The 17901-nt window shown below is 41.3% G+C and overlaps 1 protein-coding gene and 1 long non-coding RNA gene across 3 annotated transcripts in view; one reads left to right on the forward strand and one right to left on the reverse strand.

Moving 5' to 3' along the window:
- Positions 1 to 2484, forward strand: part of LOC113142091 (uncharacterized) — a 66633-nt gene extending 64149 nt beyond the window's left edge. For both annotated transcript variants that reach the window (XR_003296911.2, XR_004463028.1), the window contains exon 6: positions 1345 to 2484. This is a non-coding gene — a long non-coding RNA (uncharacterized LOC113142091). The remainder of the gene's footprint in view (positions 1 to 1344) is intronic.
- plxna4 (plexin A4) overlaps positions 1 to 17901 on the reverse strand; it is a 205264-nt gene that overhangs the window by 3942 nt on the left and 183421 nt on the right. Inside the window, exons 26-31 of the mRNA XM_026326876.2 lie at positions 14882 to 14985; positions 12269 to 12368; positions 10330 to 10520; positions 7088 to 7257; positions 2474 to 2686; positions 281 to 431 (exon numbers count right to left, since the gene is read on the reverse strand). Of these exons, the coding sequence (XP_026182661.1) occupies positions 281 to 431; positions 2474 to 2686; positions 7088 to 7257; positions 10330 to 10520; positions 12269 to 12368; positions 14882 to 14985 (929 nt within the window). The remainder of the gene's footprint in view (positions 1 to 280; positions 432 to 2473; positions 2687 to 7087; positions 7258 to 10329; positions 10521 to 12268; positions 12369 to 14881; positions 14986 to 17901) is intronic.

Genomic DNA, 17901 nt, shown 5'->3' on the forward strand with positions numbered 1-17901 from the left:
TGCATGCAGACTAAAACCCTCTGATTGGTGGAGTGTGACTGCCTGACAGAATGGTCATAGACACTACTCAGGACTGAAAAACAAAAAAACATCAACTTTCTGTTTTTCATAAGGAAAAAAATAATGCTCTATTAATAGATCAATTCATATAACCGTAGATATTATACATGAATTGGATTATTGATTGGACTGTTCATCAATGAGTGGAAAATTATCTAAATTTGAAGCTTTAATGGCACTTATGTGTAGTAACATAAATGTGAGTCACAGTGTTACATACCTCCTCTGTGTATTTGCCCACATAGGAGTAAATCTCACTGAGAGAGCTCATGGTGTTGAACTCATTCATGTGCATCCGTGACTGTTCTGCCAGGTAGGCATTCATGTCCTGGTCACTGATCGCTGGCATCTTGCTGATGTCTGAGTAGTACCTATTAAAAGAAATCAGGAAGAATAAAATTACTTCTTAGGAAGATGTTTACTGCAGTCAACATTGCTAGATAAATGGTTTGGGAAACAGTGTACACCCATTGCTTTTCAGATATTTAACTAATGCATGTAGCACAAGGCAACAAGTGTGTTAAGTAGTAATATAACTGAAATGGAGTCATAGACTCAGGCCTTAGATTTCAACCTTGAACATCACAAGAAAACACTTCACTGAGATAAAGGCAATCAGTCACTGTCAGCAGCAGCTGTGTTGCCCCTATCAACTATGTTAATTAAAGCTGCTTATTTACATACTAAATTCCTGTAGCTGCAGCCGCTCGAGGACAGGCTCACTGTTTGGCTGGATAAATCTGGGAGTGTATGTTTGTGTATGAGAGGGTTGTGACATTTGCCAAGAAATAAGTCTTCAGAGCAAAAACAGCAAATGGAAAAGGCAGGTGGATGTAGAGAGGTCACACACACACATCAACACCTGTTCAGTGCTGCAGGGTGGTTGTAGGGAGCTCCTAGCAGGGGATTGTTAGTGGAGAGACCAGGTGTGCTTGCTTGTGGAAAAACTTTCTATAAACAAAACAAAAATCCTATGCTTTGTGTGATTCCAAGAGTCAGTCAGCTCTGTATACGTGTCTGTGTCTGTATCTTTGCTGTTTATATTTCTAAAATAATTGACATTTTTCTAAGACATCTCATGCATCTGACAAGTGTTCCACTGAAATGTGCTTTTAGGAAGTAATAATGTTTGTACCTTTCAATCAATCATAAAATCTTTTTCAACTGAACAAAACAAAAAAGCTAGAACTGCTGAATATGCACTCTTAATGCACTTGTAGTTATTTAAAGTTTTTTTTTGTGGCCTGAGTGTGTCATAATAACAACTCTACATATTCTTTACAGAGAAGAAGAGAACATGCTGCAGTGATTTCCTCTCGTTAGCTTACTCACCAGGTAAGGCAGTCCTAGCTTTATACTTAAGCTGTAGCATGCATAAGAGAGGAGGAAGACATCTCACTTTTTTCCTTTGCAGTTTTTTGTCCTAGCTGCTGTATACTTACATTTTAAACAAACCATCTTTAGCAGCTTTTCAATCTTAGGTTAATAAACTTATTTGATCTAATTTCTCAGGCATCCTCATTGGTTGCAAATGTGGCTGCAAGTCCCCATGATGCTTCTGTAACCATGGATGGGAAAAGTCAAGATAAAATTTAATGTTGTATTTAGCCTAACCCCAACTGACTAACCTTCACTCTCTAACCCTTGACCCCTAATATTAATGCCTAAACTATTTATTCTAATATTTTAGTTGTTATTCACTAACACTGTATGCTTACTAATTCTCAGGGTGGCCTAGATTGCAATAAAACAGCTCCTGGGAGGACACTTCTTCCTCTGACCAGCAGACCTGATGCTGGGGCTGGGTCTTGAACCCGGGCTGCCCAGGTTACAGACGGCGTGCCTTCCTCTACGCTAACACCACATACTATACATTCATCAGTTGCCCCGAGCACTTATGGTTCAATCCCTAACCGTAAGACTAAAGCCAGATCCTAAACCCAACCTTTCCCCTACACATCTTCCTCTGCCCCAAGCCCCCAGCTGGCAACCTGATGCTGGGGCTGGGTCTTGAACCCGGGCCGCCCAGGTTACAGACGGCGTGCCTTCCGCTATGCTACACCACACACTACACAGTCATTGGTTGCCCCGAGTATTTATGGTTCAATCCCTAACAAGGCCACAAACACACACCCTTCTGCACATTTCCAACATACCAACTCCTCTGTACTGTAGGTCTCATGCCCTGGGCGGTACCATCTATTCCCACTGTGTTGTAATTTGTGTTTCACAGCCCATAGATCACAGTGCTACATTTGCTGTGTGTGTTAGAATGAAACATGACTATTGCAGGTTTTCTGATGTTTTCACTTACTGAAGTTGAAAAACACCCACACACGTGTCCTCCCTTCATCCTAATAGTGTTTGTGTTTATGCACCTGTACTTTGTCATTTTGTACAACTAACAACTTACCTCTCCACCCAACTCTTGTAGCTGGGGATGTCCTTGGCATAAAGCAGCTTGTTGGAGGGTGAGTCCTTCCCAAGGCGGTGTTCTGAGGTGGAGCAAGAGTCCATGAAGGTCTGGGCCACCACAGACAGACAGGCATCTGTGATGCTACTCTTATGGATGTCAAACACAAACTGGGGGTTCTTGATCACATTCACCCAGAAACGCAGAGGTAGGCTGTAGAATGGTACAAGAGAGAACAAAGTAGGTTAGTGGCAAAATAGTTATTAGTTTTGCACTTTGCATTATTTTAAAACCACCTACAACAGAGAATAAAAGAACAAACGATGCAACATTGTCATTCCATACACTGGCAGAGTATCTGAAAAACTCCAGAGGAACTTCACACGGCAATACTATGAGGTAGAAGCCAGTCCATCCTAAAGATAAACATCTAAGACAAGCAGAGCAGTGTACTATATGCAGTTCAGTGCAGTGAGGAATGCCAAGACTTGTATACTGGAGAAACAAAACCACCACCTCACAAGCACATGGCCCAATGCAGGAGAATCAGTGTCTCACGACAAGACTCAGCATCCACCTGCATCCAAAGAACAAGAGACAGCCCTGTGAAGACAATGTGCACAATTTGGCCAGAGATGGGAATGGTTGGAAGTGAAAGAGGCATCCATCTCAAACTGGAACAACCATCACTAAACAGAGGGGGTGGTCTATGACACTACTCATCATCCCTCCCCAGGTAATTCGACAACCTTTTACACCTTGATGTGAGCGACTCTAACAACCCACAGGATGGCTAGGTGGTTACTACATATGCTTTCAGTGGCTCTCAAGATGTTAACCCTACAGAAGTTCAGTATCTGGTTCTGCCCACCAGTTAATTAGAATTGAAGAAGCTTTTAAGATGACAAGTCAAATGTCTTCAAGAACCTCAAGCAAGCTCAGTCGTCTACTTTGGATATTAAGGACTAATACAAAAATCACATTTCCAACCATTCTGCTGTTAGTCCATCTATCATTAAAATTACTTTTGCATTGATAGTTCATCATTGACAGAATACTGAAATAGCCATTTACACAGATGAACACAGTGTAAAGTAAAACCACAGCCTGCATCTGGGTGAACTGCTCTGAGAACTCCCTAAATGCCATTTTTATATTTGCTACAGTCAAACAGACAATAGACATGAAGATATTGTGTGTCAGAAGGGGACGAGGATTCATTCACTTTGCGAAGCTAGTACACAGGCCCTGCTATTGCCCATGTGCTCTATTTGACGTGTGCGCTCAATTCAATAAAGCCTATATCTTTAAAACCAGATGGTCACTGGCTCTAATTTTTCCCAGCAATGTCAAGGGGTCCTCAACTGGGGATGCACAATGACACAGTTCATATTGTCTTGTTTGTGCAAGTGGCTCCTATTTTGCACTTGTCCAGAATAATAAAAATATATAAGCCTGTTTATTTGTTGGGCTTGTTTCTGCCAAAATGAATAAATATCAGAGCAGCTTTATCAGTGTGTTGCAGTGAAAGGGCTCAGGTGGTATTAAGAAAGAGCTGAGTGTTGCTTGGATCGCTATGTCTTTGCTATTCCCTGGTCTATGCACTTTTAGCTGATGTTGCAAAACTCAATAAAGAATGACAGTACAGTTCAGCCTGCATAGAGGTTTCTCTTTGGGGCACAGTATTAAAGGATGAGATGGGAAAACCAAAAATTGAGATGCAATCATTTAAATACCACCACTGTTCCTCTACCATCCTACTAAGCATTTATCCTAGCACAATCACCCACAAATCCATTCAGATGTGCAATCTAACAAAAGAGGATTTGAAAACACAGGAAGGAAAAATTCTGTATTATGCCTTCAAAATTAATCTAAGCTAGGAATCTAGTGGGATTAGGTACTGGGATCAAAGGGATATTAACACCACTGCTGTGCTGCCTTAATTGGTGACAGTCCTCTCCAGCTGCCCTGTGGTTTGAGGTATGTATGTGCTGCTTAATGCAGCAGTGGACACTACAATGATGAGGTCCCCCCCCCCCATCATTTTTGTGTGCCCAAAAGAACTTTCATAACAACACCTACATATTATATACTGTGTTGAAAATAGGCAAAGCAGAGAAATGATCTGCAGTTAACTCACACTGAGTAGTTTTAAGAATCTGATTGATGGCCATGATCTATTCTTTTGGTCAGGGATTAGGTTAAATATCAGCTGCCAAGATCAAGAGCATCTCTGATCCTAGAGGAATTATGCTGGTGGAGTCAGAAAAGCCCTTTTATGAAAAGACTATTCTTCTGTCCATCGATTTAGGACTAGACAGTCAGTTCAAAGTCATAAAAGAAATAGTAAACAAGTGTCTTCTTTACCTACTACTTAACAAAGAATCAGTTAATATAAAGAACCATTTTCAAACTAGCTTCATTTACTTTCTTAAATAGGTTTAGTGAATGTCAGCCATTTAAAAACCAACCAACCTAACAACCACACTACCGTAGTTTACTAAATAATTTGTCAGGCTCTATAAAGCAAATAAAAGCAACAAAAGTAACATGCATCCACAACAACTAAATCTTGCCAGCCCAACAGCCACATGTCTAACTGCCTCTTGCAGATTACCATGCTTGACTCCACTTTACTGCCACAACCTCTCAGCTTCTGAATCTGCAGTTGTGTGATGTTCCTGCAAAGGGTCTGATCAATTTGCCGAGACATTGTGGTCCAGAATCAGTCTTATGCAACCCGACATGACAAACATGAGAGGCAGACAAAGACACACACACACACCAAATACAGAAGAGTGAGGATGAGAGGAGGTGCTGACACACTGTCGCTAATCCCAAAGATGCCATCTGGATATGCTCTAGGGGTTTATGAAGAATAGCCATGGTTTGGAATATAAGAAAACCTGAATGTCAATTTTTTAGGTCTCTTTCATGTCTTAGAATGTGTAGATGTTCATAATCAGTGGAAATCTTACAGCTGTGAAGACATGCAAGCATCATGCAAAAACAACTACTTTCCTATCACATTTCCACAGTCTTATCAGATATTACAGATAAAAACACTGCTCATAGCCTATTCCAGTATGGGTTATGCAAATTAAACCTTCTCTGCATAAAGCTTCTAATGATATTTTAAAAAAATGCATTTATCTACAAATATCAATAACAATTACATAAGAAACAAACATGCAACAACATAGGCCCTGAAGCACTACAGGCTGAGGGATAAGCTAACATTAGAGCTACATCACAAGATGTACAGTGAAGCTCTGACGGTGGGAAATCCTAAAGGGGAAGGGAGGAGGGAATAGCAGTGGGGTGTAGGGGCTCTGGCTGCTTTGATGGGTTGAAGTTAATGGCGTGTGTGATGACGATGGGCCTCGTGGGTTTAATGGGACAGGGGCCCAGCATGGGAGAAGCATTGGCATTATTATTCTCTGCCATCAGACAAAATGAAGGCTTTTGTTGCAGCCAAGATTGCAGTCTTTTGAGACGATTAAAGGTTATAGGTAAGTACACACAGAGAGAAGTGAAAATACACAGGCATATGCACATCCCACACAGAGAAGACCTCTGTGGTGGCATCAGCACAAACTGGTGTCTGCAATCTAAGTGCCTTTTTGTGAGGGTGTGTTATGATAAATTGGTATTCATTCGCAGCCCTCTAGTGAGAGCCCATTCCATTAAAAGTCTAATGTAAGAGCGACCCGTTGTGCTCTCAGAAAACACTTAACACACACTGCAAATGGCCCAATAATGCAGATGCAGGAAACGACCAAAATTAGGACTATGGTGTAAACTAAATAACATTTCTCCCCCTCCTTTAGCCCCCCCTACATATTTCTCCCTCCATCTCTGTATTTGTCCCTTGATGCACATCAATTTTATCCTCCCATCTCCATGGTTCTCCTGGGTCTTAGTCTGAGTGATACATGCTGGGATCTTGGCAAAAGCCAGGAGGCTAATGAGATATTAGTGTGCATTTAACTCCCACAGAGTTCACTTCCCTTTCTTCATTTCTCTCTTCACTACACTCTGGTGCACCGTTGGTTATTTAACCCCTACAAACCTTTTAAGGTGGGTTCACAGAGGTCAGTACGGTCTAAATTAATCCGTGGATATTAATTTAGAGATGTACATCCTGTACCTAGAAGCATACACTTGTCTATTGAGATTTCCACAGTGACAGGCATTTTTTTTTTTTTTTTGGCCCAGTTGTCCGTTATTATAGATGGAGAGTCTTGGCAGCCAATTATATCTGCCCCTTGTGGTTGGCTTTAATGAAGATTACACGCCCCTGTGGTTAATGGATATTAGGAAGGGAAGAATCATGTGGTGAAGCTTGGCACAAACACTGGGCAGTACCAGGGCAATGCCATATGAAACGTGCCAAAGTGTGCTGATTGTGTCTGCCATGTATTAAACAGTGCAGACAGGAAAGACCATGAGTGGAGCCAAAGGCACCACACTAGTATAGTAATAATGAAATAAATAAAATACAAGATCCAAGCAACTGCCTCACCAATTTCTTAAGCATTCACGACTGCAGCCCCTGTGTGTCTGTTTGTAGGTGTGTTCTTATTACTATGGTTAAACCACTTAACTCACCAGTTGCTCTTCCATGTGTGTCGAACATGTGGGTCATGGATGTTGTGTTTGTCCGCCTGCTCGTCCAAGAAGTCAAACATGTACTTGATGGCCAGTGGCAGGGCGCTGCCTCGATGAGCTGTGCTGAAGATGGTCTCAAACAGGTCATCCACAAACTTCTGCAAAGTACCCTACAGAGCAGGAGAGGGGAGACGGAAAGAGTTTTATATGAAGCCCTTAGCAATTTTTTTCCCATTGAATTATCTAACAGGTTATTGGTCATACATAATGCAGTTTTCAGATGTGTTGTTCTAAACAAAAGGCACCAATGAGGGAAATCAAAAACCAGTAATAATGACTTGGAGAATAAAAATGTACAGAACTAAAAGAAAGTCTACAACCTCAGTATGTTAAGCCAGTATCTCTACTGAATGCCACACACAGAACCTGGGAGTGACAGCACCACAGTCTAATACATTTAGCAGCATACTAAAAGCTAATGTTGACAGAAAGATTGGCGTAAATGTGTGCAGTGTCTGTCACTCTTGCCCCCAACAGTAATGTTTATATGTCTGACTCTAATCTCACATACCCGGCCCCTAAATCTTCTTGCAGCTTTGATTGGCAAAATTGTTATTTCACAGCTGACTCTTAATAATATCTTGGAACAGGAGGCGCATCTCCTAAGCCTCTTTGTGCTGCCGGATTAGCTCCCACACTGCACCATTGACCCTAATTTGATTTAATGTTGGCGACTTTAAGGAGGAAGAGGAGAAGAGAGAGAAGAGACCGCGTAAGAGAATCTAATCCTCTTGTAAAGAATGAGCTGATGGGATGCGCGGGAAAAGGCGAGAGCAAGGGATGGAAATGAAACGACAGAGGTTTCCTATCAGGAAAAGAGGCCATTGAGTGTGGCAGATGAGGTGTGTACAGGCAGTGGCAAATAAAAATCCAATTTGGGTTGGAGCGGGTGACCGAATCTCAGAGTCAAGAGAGGTAGAAGAGAGTGGGAGGAGAAAATCCTGTTAGTCCGACAATCACGGCTATAATTCTAATGTGGCCCACGTTCCAGACAGCATATCTTTTTTCTATGAAGATCAAATTATATATCTCTATATCAAGCCCATGTACATTCAGAGTGACAGTCTGCATTAGCTGGCGAGGAAAAACCTGATGTTTTGTGTGTGCATATATACAGTATATATATGTCCAGATACTAAAACCTGTGTATATGTGTGTCTACAAGTGCTGAGGCTGTGACATTTTACATCATACTTTATCTCAATGGGGACTTTGGCATCAACACTGTTATTATCATGGGGTTCTCTCATTCCCGATGGAGCCGAGTCTGCCAACACCCCCCTCCACCACCATCTACCCTGTCATTAGACCTCTCTCTAAACACGATATATCATCTGGATGTTCTAATGCCATCTGCCTCCACATTGAAATGAGCAAAGAATCCGAACGGTGGAGAAAGCATCTTTACAATGCCGAGATATGGCATTGTAAAGATGGACACACAATCTTTGAGTGTACAAATGAGGAAGGAAAATGCAATCTTTCCCTCCACCCCTTCAGTCTCCACGCACGTGAACACGCCCTGTACCAGCACTCAGTCAGAGTGACACTGATGGAGCTAATACGAGAGACGTCAGCGGAGTTGCCAGGCAGAGGTATTTATTGGCAAGGTGAAAGCCAAACGCAGTCAATTACACTGCCTGTCTGCCCAATCATTTCTCACCAAGAGAGATGACCAGCCAAGATAAACTGGTTATTTCACAAAAACAATCCATCTGGAAATATGATGTGCTGTCTGTAGTCACAAGCCACCTCCCTATACTCTCCAGTGGAATAAAGGCAGGGAAATGCAGCGGCTCACAGAGGCTGAGAGGTGACGTGCACTTGTATGGATACAGTATGCGTCATGGTGATGATTGTGCCATCCTTGCCTTCATATTTGGCAGACACCAGTGTATTTATTTGATTTTTCATATGTTGCTTGTCATGCCTCGTTCACCTCTCCTGCCCTGTTGTTGTCAGTGTTTGACTCGGCTGCTTTAATTCATCACTTTTTGCTCGGCTACCTACGCATCTGCAACACATTAGTTTTCTCTATAACAAACAGAGAAGTGTTCAGTTCTTTCTGTCATCTCCAGGAGGTCTGCTGATGATTTCTTTTTTCTTAAAGCAAGAATAACTTTTTAAAGAAAAAGTAACACATTCTCAGATATACCAAGGCTAAGTTTTAGAAAATGAAATACACCTTTCTTCTTCTTTACGGCATCTTGCACACTAGATGCTGGTCCTTGTGTAGGGTGAGGTTAGCGTTAGGTGAAGGTAAGTCTCCAAGAAATGAATGTAAGACGATGATGAATGAAAGCCGACGTGTGTGTGTGTGTGTGTGTGTGTGTGTGTGTGAGTGAGAGGAGCTCTGTTTTAGACTCCCGCCACTTTGTATTTAAATTAAATACACAGAACTGAGCTAATGTTCTCCCTGTGAACTGCTAAACAAAGGCGGACACTGCATCAAAAAGAAGGAAAAAAAAAACAAAAAAAAAACGACAGCCTGAACATTCTCAGATTGTAGCCGCCTGCTTTCTTTTTGCCTTCCCTGTACAGCCCTCTGTATGTTTGATAGACTAGCGGGGGATTGGTAATTTACATTCAGCTGCTGGATCAAAGTCATTTTTCCCTCCAAACCAAATTAACATTTTTTTTTTCCTTCCTAGGTGCCACTGTAGCAAGGCACATGCAAAAAGATTCATTTTATGGCTTCTTCTATTTTTGCCTGATCTTTTTTTTTTTTTAACAGCAACACCTTTACTATCTTCATGGGTCTTTTGGTCTTTAGTGTTTTTGATATGCTGCCGCACCAACCCAACAGTAATGAAAAGAGAAAACAAACAGAAATATCTATTTTCTCTTTCTCACCTGGGGGGATAGAGGAATATATTTGAATAATCTTTTCCACTGAGATGACTCATCCAAAGTAAACATGAATATTTAAATAAAGTGAGGATTTCTGAGTCAGTGTAACAGGGTGAAAATTAGAATGACCTTTTAGCCTTTCACCTGCTGAACTACATAAAAAGAAATAACTTTTCCCACATACACTACCAGTCACAATTTGAATTGAATGGGGATAGTGTGTCCCGACTTTTGAATGGTAGTAGTGTACACTAGTTATAAAAGGAGATACACTATTTAGTGGTGTTAAATCATATGAAACATGAAGAAATAAGAAAACACAAATGGCTCACCTTGGTAGCCAGAAGTCGTGTCAGGTAGATCTCAGAGACCATCTTGCTGCCACGGTCGCCCTCCTTCTGGTCCCCATGCTCATGGTTCTTCACCAAATGCCAAACCTTGACCCCGCTCTCCAGGTCAGGAGTGATCATAGGGGTACGGGAGCGCAGGCTGTCTGGGCTCCCAGTGTACTTGATCATGTTCTCTGTGAAGAATCACAACGCAGTATTTCTTTTAGTACTGATGTACTTGATGTAAATCAAAAGTTGGGCGGCACAAGGACAGAAACAAACAGAGGAGTTATAAAAGTATGTTGATCAACTGAAGAGCCAGAGGAGCCATAAACTACATGTCTGCACCAGAATACAGGTTTTTGACTCGTGGCTTCCAATTTACAGGTCTGGGAGATTGGATATGAAACTTTTACAAAGTGTGCATGGTTAATTTTTCATGGCTTATTCTCACAGGGACAAGACATGGCATCACAGGCTGACACAAAATCGAACAGGTGTCAGACGAGATGAAATATGTATGGCCCACCCAATGGCTGGGGTAGCGATGACATTTCCAAACACATGGCTCAATGAATGTTTACACAGTGTGAAAAAATTGATCAGTGGGTGCGGTTTGGAGAGAGGAGTGGGGGAAAAAAGTGTTTTTCACCATGACAGAAATCAATCTGTCCAGAGAGAAAAGCAGGAGGAGCGTATAGAAGAACGACTTCAGGGGAAAGAAACAGGCTGCTGGAGACATCAGATACAGACTGTGTGTGTATCGACTGCTCAAATTTGATTACAGTATGATCAACTGAAAATGCTACTGTCTCCTATAGGGCACTTCAGTGACCAATATTTAACCATGGCTTTGTTAGATGATCTGCAGCGAGTACTCTCTACAGGGTTATCCACTTGTTATTACTTTATTTTTTTTCAGGGACACTGGAAAAGTGACACTAATTGTGCCATTCCAGAGGTTATGAGGGTGCAAGAAGATATGAGGTTAGCACTATGTTTTTTTTTGTTTTTTATTTATTTGAGAAGTTAGAAAGTCGAGGGTAAAACAGAGTCAGGAGATACACAGGAGAGATTGCTAGTTGAAGCAGCACAGGAGGTGTTATTTTTCTGACTCTTTTTTCTCCTTGTGGTTTTTGATGGAAACATATCACAGATCAAACACAAAGGTCTCTCTTTTCAGTCTCTGACTCAACATGCCACATAGTGTTTGTCTTAATCTCTAAACTTTTTCCACAACTTCCTCTCCAGCTCTATTCTCCACTCTCCACCCCCCCAGCAGCTACATTAAATTTGGCCTCGTCTCTTACTTCACTATTTGGCGATTGTACTAGTGAGAGTTCAAAGTCACTCTCAAGTGCCACACCAGTTGTAAAGTGAATGAGATCTGTGTTTGAAGTCAATCCCTTAAAAAAAGGTGGAGAGAGATATTTCTGGCATCCTGACTCCTTTTTCTGTTGCGCCATTCACCTTGTTCTATCTGGTCTAATTTGAAGCTGGAGAGATGAGGTGAGACCGTATGGAGATGAGGCAATGCTAATAATGTGGCACCACATTTGATGTGTCTGAAGTGTTTGTGGCTACTGAGGCTGGCCCTTTGATCAGCAACTAACTTGATGGTTTCAAAGGTTCAAGGAGACATGGAGCAGACGGACAGGCGGAAAAAACACTGGCACATGGAAGGATGAGAAGGACACGCTTTGGAGTCTTAAGAGGCCAGAACAACTGAAGAAAGAGTCTGCTTGCTCTCTTGTTATGGTTTAGAAACCCTTTCAACTACTTAAAATTGTTTCTTGTCTTTCTGTCACTATTGTCATCCAGGGCCCTTTGGATACCCATCACCAGATAGACAATTTAATGTCGCACATCTGATGTGAGATCAGCTAGTTTTCTACCTGGGTTCTTTCAATAACTGAAAATCTACAGAAACAACAGGACTTACCATATTTACTTGCAGAAGTTCGAGAAACAGTGGAGTTGTTTACTGAATTGTAGGCTGTAACTTGCTTGGGAACCAAGGCCATTACTGCATTATCAGGTACCTGAAAAACAGACAAATATATCACACAAATGACTCTTCAAAACAATAGAACCAGAAAAGCTTTTTGCAAAGAGTTTTTTTTTTTTTTTTTTTTAATTTTATTTGTGCAGATTGCCAACACAGCCAATCAAAAAACCCCCTACAGATCACTGTATTCCTGTCAATTTCCATATTTCCCTCCATCCATTCTGTTTTCACGTGGGTTGACAGAGAATATCTTATTACCCTTATTCAGCCCACACAGGCTTATGATGACTGACGGGGGAGGGAGAGTTTAATGAAGCATTGTACACGCCTGTGTGAGAGTGGGCGAACCCACAGCCTCTATTCAATAATACCTTGTGTGCGTACAAAGGTGTGAAGAATCAAGCAGCCAGTGTGTCCACGTAGGCCTATGTGTAAATAAGTGTGTGTAAATGAATGAGGCAATTGTGCTCTCCTTCTTACCAAGTCAGCCAAGATTCAATTAGCACAACTGGGATGCAGCCTGTCCCAGCTGTGTTCTCACTCACACACACACAGACACGCACAGACACAAACAGTTTACCCTTATTCTGCATAATCTGGCTACCAATCCTGCAGGGTTAATTGAAGCAAGCTCTATCATAGCATGGGTGGATGGGACATGGAATAAGGACCAGAGGCCTTTTGTACGTATGTGTGTGTGTGTGTGTGAGGGTGCACATGTGTGAGCAGGGGCCTTATTAAGATTCTATCATTATTTCACCCAGTCACTCAATCTGCTCCTTATGCATAATATGTTTATATCATTGTAAAATGAAGATCTACAGGGCAAATCTTGTTATTCCTTTGTGGGGACCCCCAAAGGGTCCCCCCCCCCCCCAACTCCACCTCTCCAACACCCTCAAGCATGCTCCCTGATCACTGCTCTTATATATTGAATGGATTTAAAACGAGCAAAGCACAATGGAACATAATGAAATGAGAAAAGGAGGAGTGGCATTTGGGGAAATAACATTTGGGGGAGTGGATAACGGCAGAAAGCAGAGCAGTTTCCTGAACGAGTGGGAGGAGAAAAATGTCTCTCATTATGGGACAGAAAGATCTGATGTGGTAAATGCCACACTACTGCTTGCAGCCTATATGCAGTGTTTTCCAGAACAAGAATCAAACTTCAGTTTGTGATGGAATCTGTCACATTGTGAAGGCAGAGTGACTTTGGCTAGTGGCACATCGGAAGGCAGACGGTTTTATTTAAAGGGGCTGGTTGGTCATATTATCTTTTAATAAGACAAACAATACTTAGATAATACATCTGGAGAACATCTCAAGACCAACTAAAAGTAGTACAACTAGGTTGGCAGTGGTGGCACAAATCAGTAGTGACAAGTGACAGGATCTTCAACCAAATCATTTAAAGATTGAACCTGCTTAAACTCAAGGCACAACCTTCAGTGAAGAGTTGAGATGCTAAATTTGGAGGTGTCCTTGACCTTGAAGCATAAATGTGTTGGTGGCATCTCCTGCCTTCCTCACTCTTTGCTCAGCCTGCTGACAAATCTTTAGTGAATGAGAGTGTTTTTGGTGGTCTGTCAAGGATAAGGCACCCTTATCCCCAGCCTGAAAAAAAAAAGAATTAACTTCTGTCTTCATTATCTTATCTCCAATTCAAATCAGCTCCCTAATCCATTCCACCCGCGCCATGCACTCCAAGTCTGTTGACACTTGCTGCTGCTGACATTTAATTTAAGCGGCACACAAACTGCACTTGCAGAAGACAGTGGCTGCTTGCTTTGCTGCGGGAATTATTAAGACAGTGTTAACAAAGAAGACCTGCTTTCCACCCATGAGTTATTCTGGTAGATAGACAGTAACTACTCATAAGACACAAAATGTAAAAATATCCAGCACACAGCAGAGATGTCTAGATGTGCTTGACTTATTTAATACCTATATGCATATATCGTAAAAATACAAGTAACACACTGTAGTTTCTTCAGGTTTGTCTGGGTCACAAATAAGAGTCGTGCTTCGCTTTTAAGGACTGAAGGCTTTCAATAAACCGATTGCCGATTACATTTCCCATTACAAGTTGGAGGTGAGGTCAGATGGCATCAGAGGCAGCAAGATATACAACAGACAGGATAATATCGATAACTAAAAAAAGAAGAGTCTTTAAATATCACCTGCTGCTTAGGATAAAATTGTTTTTCTTAATGTGTTTATGGACCTTTGCTGTGAACAGATTTAAAACACCTACACTTTTCTTTTAAATAAAAGATATAATCCATCAATAAAATGCTCCAAACAGATGATGCTAAGTTTCTTGTCTTTGAGATTATATTTTATAATTTCTTTTGCAAAATACTTTCAAAATCATTTGAATTTCTAAAATTTGAAATAGTATTGAAATTTCCAGATGAAAAAAAAAAAACATTTAACATTATTTTTTTAAATCTTCATACTTTATACTAGTTTATCAGTAATTACAATATGTGTTAGGTGTTTAAAAACTGAAGCTGGACAACAGAACAAGTATAAGGCAGAACATACCTGGTAATGGGCTAGCATGTTCAGTCTCTTCCAGTCGCCTTCGATCTTAGTGGTTACATCCTCATCCTGCAGGATCATGCGCTGTCCTCGGCCCTGGCGCCATTCTGTAGTGAAAAGAAAAACACAAAACATATTATACCAGAAAATGTGTCCGAAAAAGGATCATTCTCTTCTCATCAGTTTGCCAGAAAACTATCTCCATCTTTATATATTGAGGATTTTGCTTTCTTCAAAAAAATCATTTCACATTGTCATGAAAAGGCTGAATATAATCAAAAAAGAGAAAAGACAAAATATTAGGCATGAAGCAGAAATACAAAGAGATTTAGAACCAAAATAGAAATGGCACATGTAAGAGACTGTAACAAGAGGCGAGGTAAATTAATCCCTCACTCTGTGCTTTTTTTTGCTCCTTTCCATCTCTTTTGCTGTTGCGATCGATGGGTGTGATTACAGCTGCATACTCAGGGCTTGTGCACTTCCTTTTCCATCTGCAGCACCAGTCCTTATGCACTGCTCTCTGAAGATGCTATTGGTCCCTGGTCTCCCCTTGTCAAATCTCCATCCACTGTTCTAAGGCCCCTGCCTAGCTGCTTTTATTGGTATTCCTGGGAGATTTATGAGAAAGACTCAGACTCAGATCCCAAGCTAAATGGAGAAACTGAAGAAAGCTATAAACACGAAGCATTTTAATGCTTTTCAATAGAAAAGCTCTCCTTCACATCACAGTAACATGGTCGGCATTTACACGACCTAACATCCAAATTCCATCTATGCTATATATGCATCTCCCTTCCCACATTTCACAACCAAAAACCAAAAGCCTTGATAGAAACTCCAGCAACATTACCATAGTGAAAAGGGAAAGCCATCACAAAAACAAACAAGCAGCTGATTCCTCTATTCTTTTCACAGACATCATGGGCTTTATGAATAAGTTTTTGTGTCTGTGCTCCTTGCTGTGCTTCCCACTTGCATCGGCCACTGTCATCTCTTATTCTGATCACAAACAGGAAAACAAAGCACCAATCACTGTGGTGCATGATGAGGCCTGTCTTTGGAGAGTCGACCAGAACTGTGTTAGCATCTGAAAAATCTGCAGGAAATAAAGATTCTCCTGTTGTTTTTGTCTATACAGTACATCTTTCCATAAAGATGCAAATGAGAGCTCGGCTCCAGCCATCTCGGTAAACAAATGCAGGAAAGAGCAGAAAAGAGAATGGAAGAAATGAATAAATGAAAGAATAAACATGATGCGAAACCAGAGCAAACTGAGATTACTCCAATTCCCAAATCTGGTGGTCTCTACTCATTGGGAAGAGACAGGCAAGGCTGTGTGTGTGTGTGTGTGTGTGTGTGTGTGTGTGGACTCGCTTTACAGAGTCAAACACAGCAAAAGAGTTAAGGCCTTTGGGCAGTGTAAGGAAGCTGATGTTGAAGAGAGAGGCTGAAGGTGACTATAATCCACTGAGAGGCTGACACACATTTGCTACTAGTGACACACACAGGTCCTATCTTCCTTCTCTGTCCTGCAGAGGACTGTGGATTGCAGCAGAGGGAAATACCTGCAGTACGATGTCTGGCTAACAATTGTTATTCATGTCGGCAGCAATGACACCCGATTACGCCAATCGGAGGTCACTAAAATTAATGTTGAGTCGGTGTGTAACTTTGCTAAATTAATGTCGGACTCCGTAGTTTTCTCTGGACCCCTCCCCAATCTGACCAGCGATGACATGTTTAGCCGCATGTCGTCGTTCCGTCGCTGGCTGTCTAGGTGGTGTCCAGCAAACGATGTGGGCTTCATAGACAATTGGGCCACTTTCTGGGGAAAACCCGGTCTGATAGCGAGAGATGGCATCCATCCCACTTTGAATGGTGCAGCTCTCATCTCTAGGAATTTGGCCGAGTTTCTTAGCCGACCTAAAGCCTGACAATCCAGGGTGGGGACCGGGATGCAGAGACTCAGTCTAAAACGCTTCTCTGCAGTTTCCTTAGAGCCGCCGCCCCCTTCAAACCACATAGAGACTGTGTCTGCCCCTCGAACATATAAATCAAACAAATCAGAAGTTAACAGAAGAGGAGTTATTCATAAAAACTTAATAAAAATTAAGACCACTCCTCTTATTGAACAGAAAAACAGAACTGTCAAATGTGGATTATTAAATATTAGGTCCCTTTCTTCTAAATCTCTGTTAGTAAATGATTTGATAACTGATCACCAAATTGACCTACTTTATCTTACTGAAACCTGGTTACAGCAGGATGAATATGTCAGTCTGAATGAATCAACCCCCCTCAGTCATAAAAATTATCATGTTCCTCGAAGCACAGGTCGAGGTGGAGGAGTAGCTGCAATCTTCCAGTCAAACTTATTATTAAACTTTCATCCTCAGAACAATTTTAACTCATTTGAGAGCCTCACTCTTAGTCTCTCACATACAAACTGGAAAACACAAAAACCAGTTCTACTTGTCATTTTGTACCGTCCACCTGTTCCTTACTCAGAGTTTTTAACTGAATTCCCTGACTTTCTGTCTGATTTAGTGCTTAGATCAGATAAAGTCATTATAGTGGGAGATTTTAACATTCATGTAGATGTTGAAAATAACAGCCTCAGCATTGCATTTAATTCTATATTAGATTCAATTGGTTTCATTCAAAACGTTAATAAACCCACCCACTGTTTTAATCACACCCTTGATCTTGTTCTGACCTATGGCATCGAAATTGAACATCTAATAATTTTTCCCCCAAATCCTGTTTTGTCAGATCATTCTTTAATAACTTTCGAATTTAAAATGATGGATCATGCAGCGTCTGGAAGAAAATTCCACTACAGCAGATGTTTATCCGACAACGCTGTTAATAAATTTAAGAAAATGATTCCATCTTTATTTGCATCTATGCCAAGTATAAACATAATGGAGGGCAGCTGCCTTAATCCTACTCCCTACCAAATTGATCATGTTGTTGACAGCGCTGTAACCTCACTGCGTGAAACGCTTGATTCTGTAGCC

This window comes from Mastacembelus armatus, chromosome 23 (genome assembly GCF_900324485.2).
Source record: "Mastacembelus armatus chromosome 23, fMasArm1.2, whole genome shotgun sequence".
Lineage (NCBI taxonomy): Eukaryota > Metazoa > Chordata > Actinopteri > Synbranchiformes > Mastacembelidae > Mastacembelus > Mastacembelus armatus.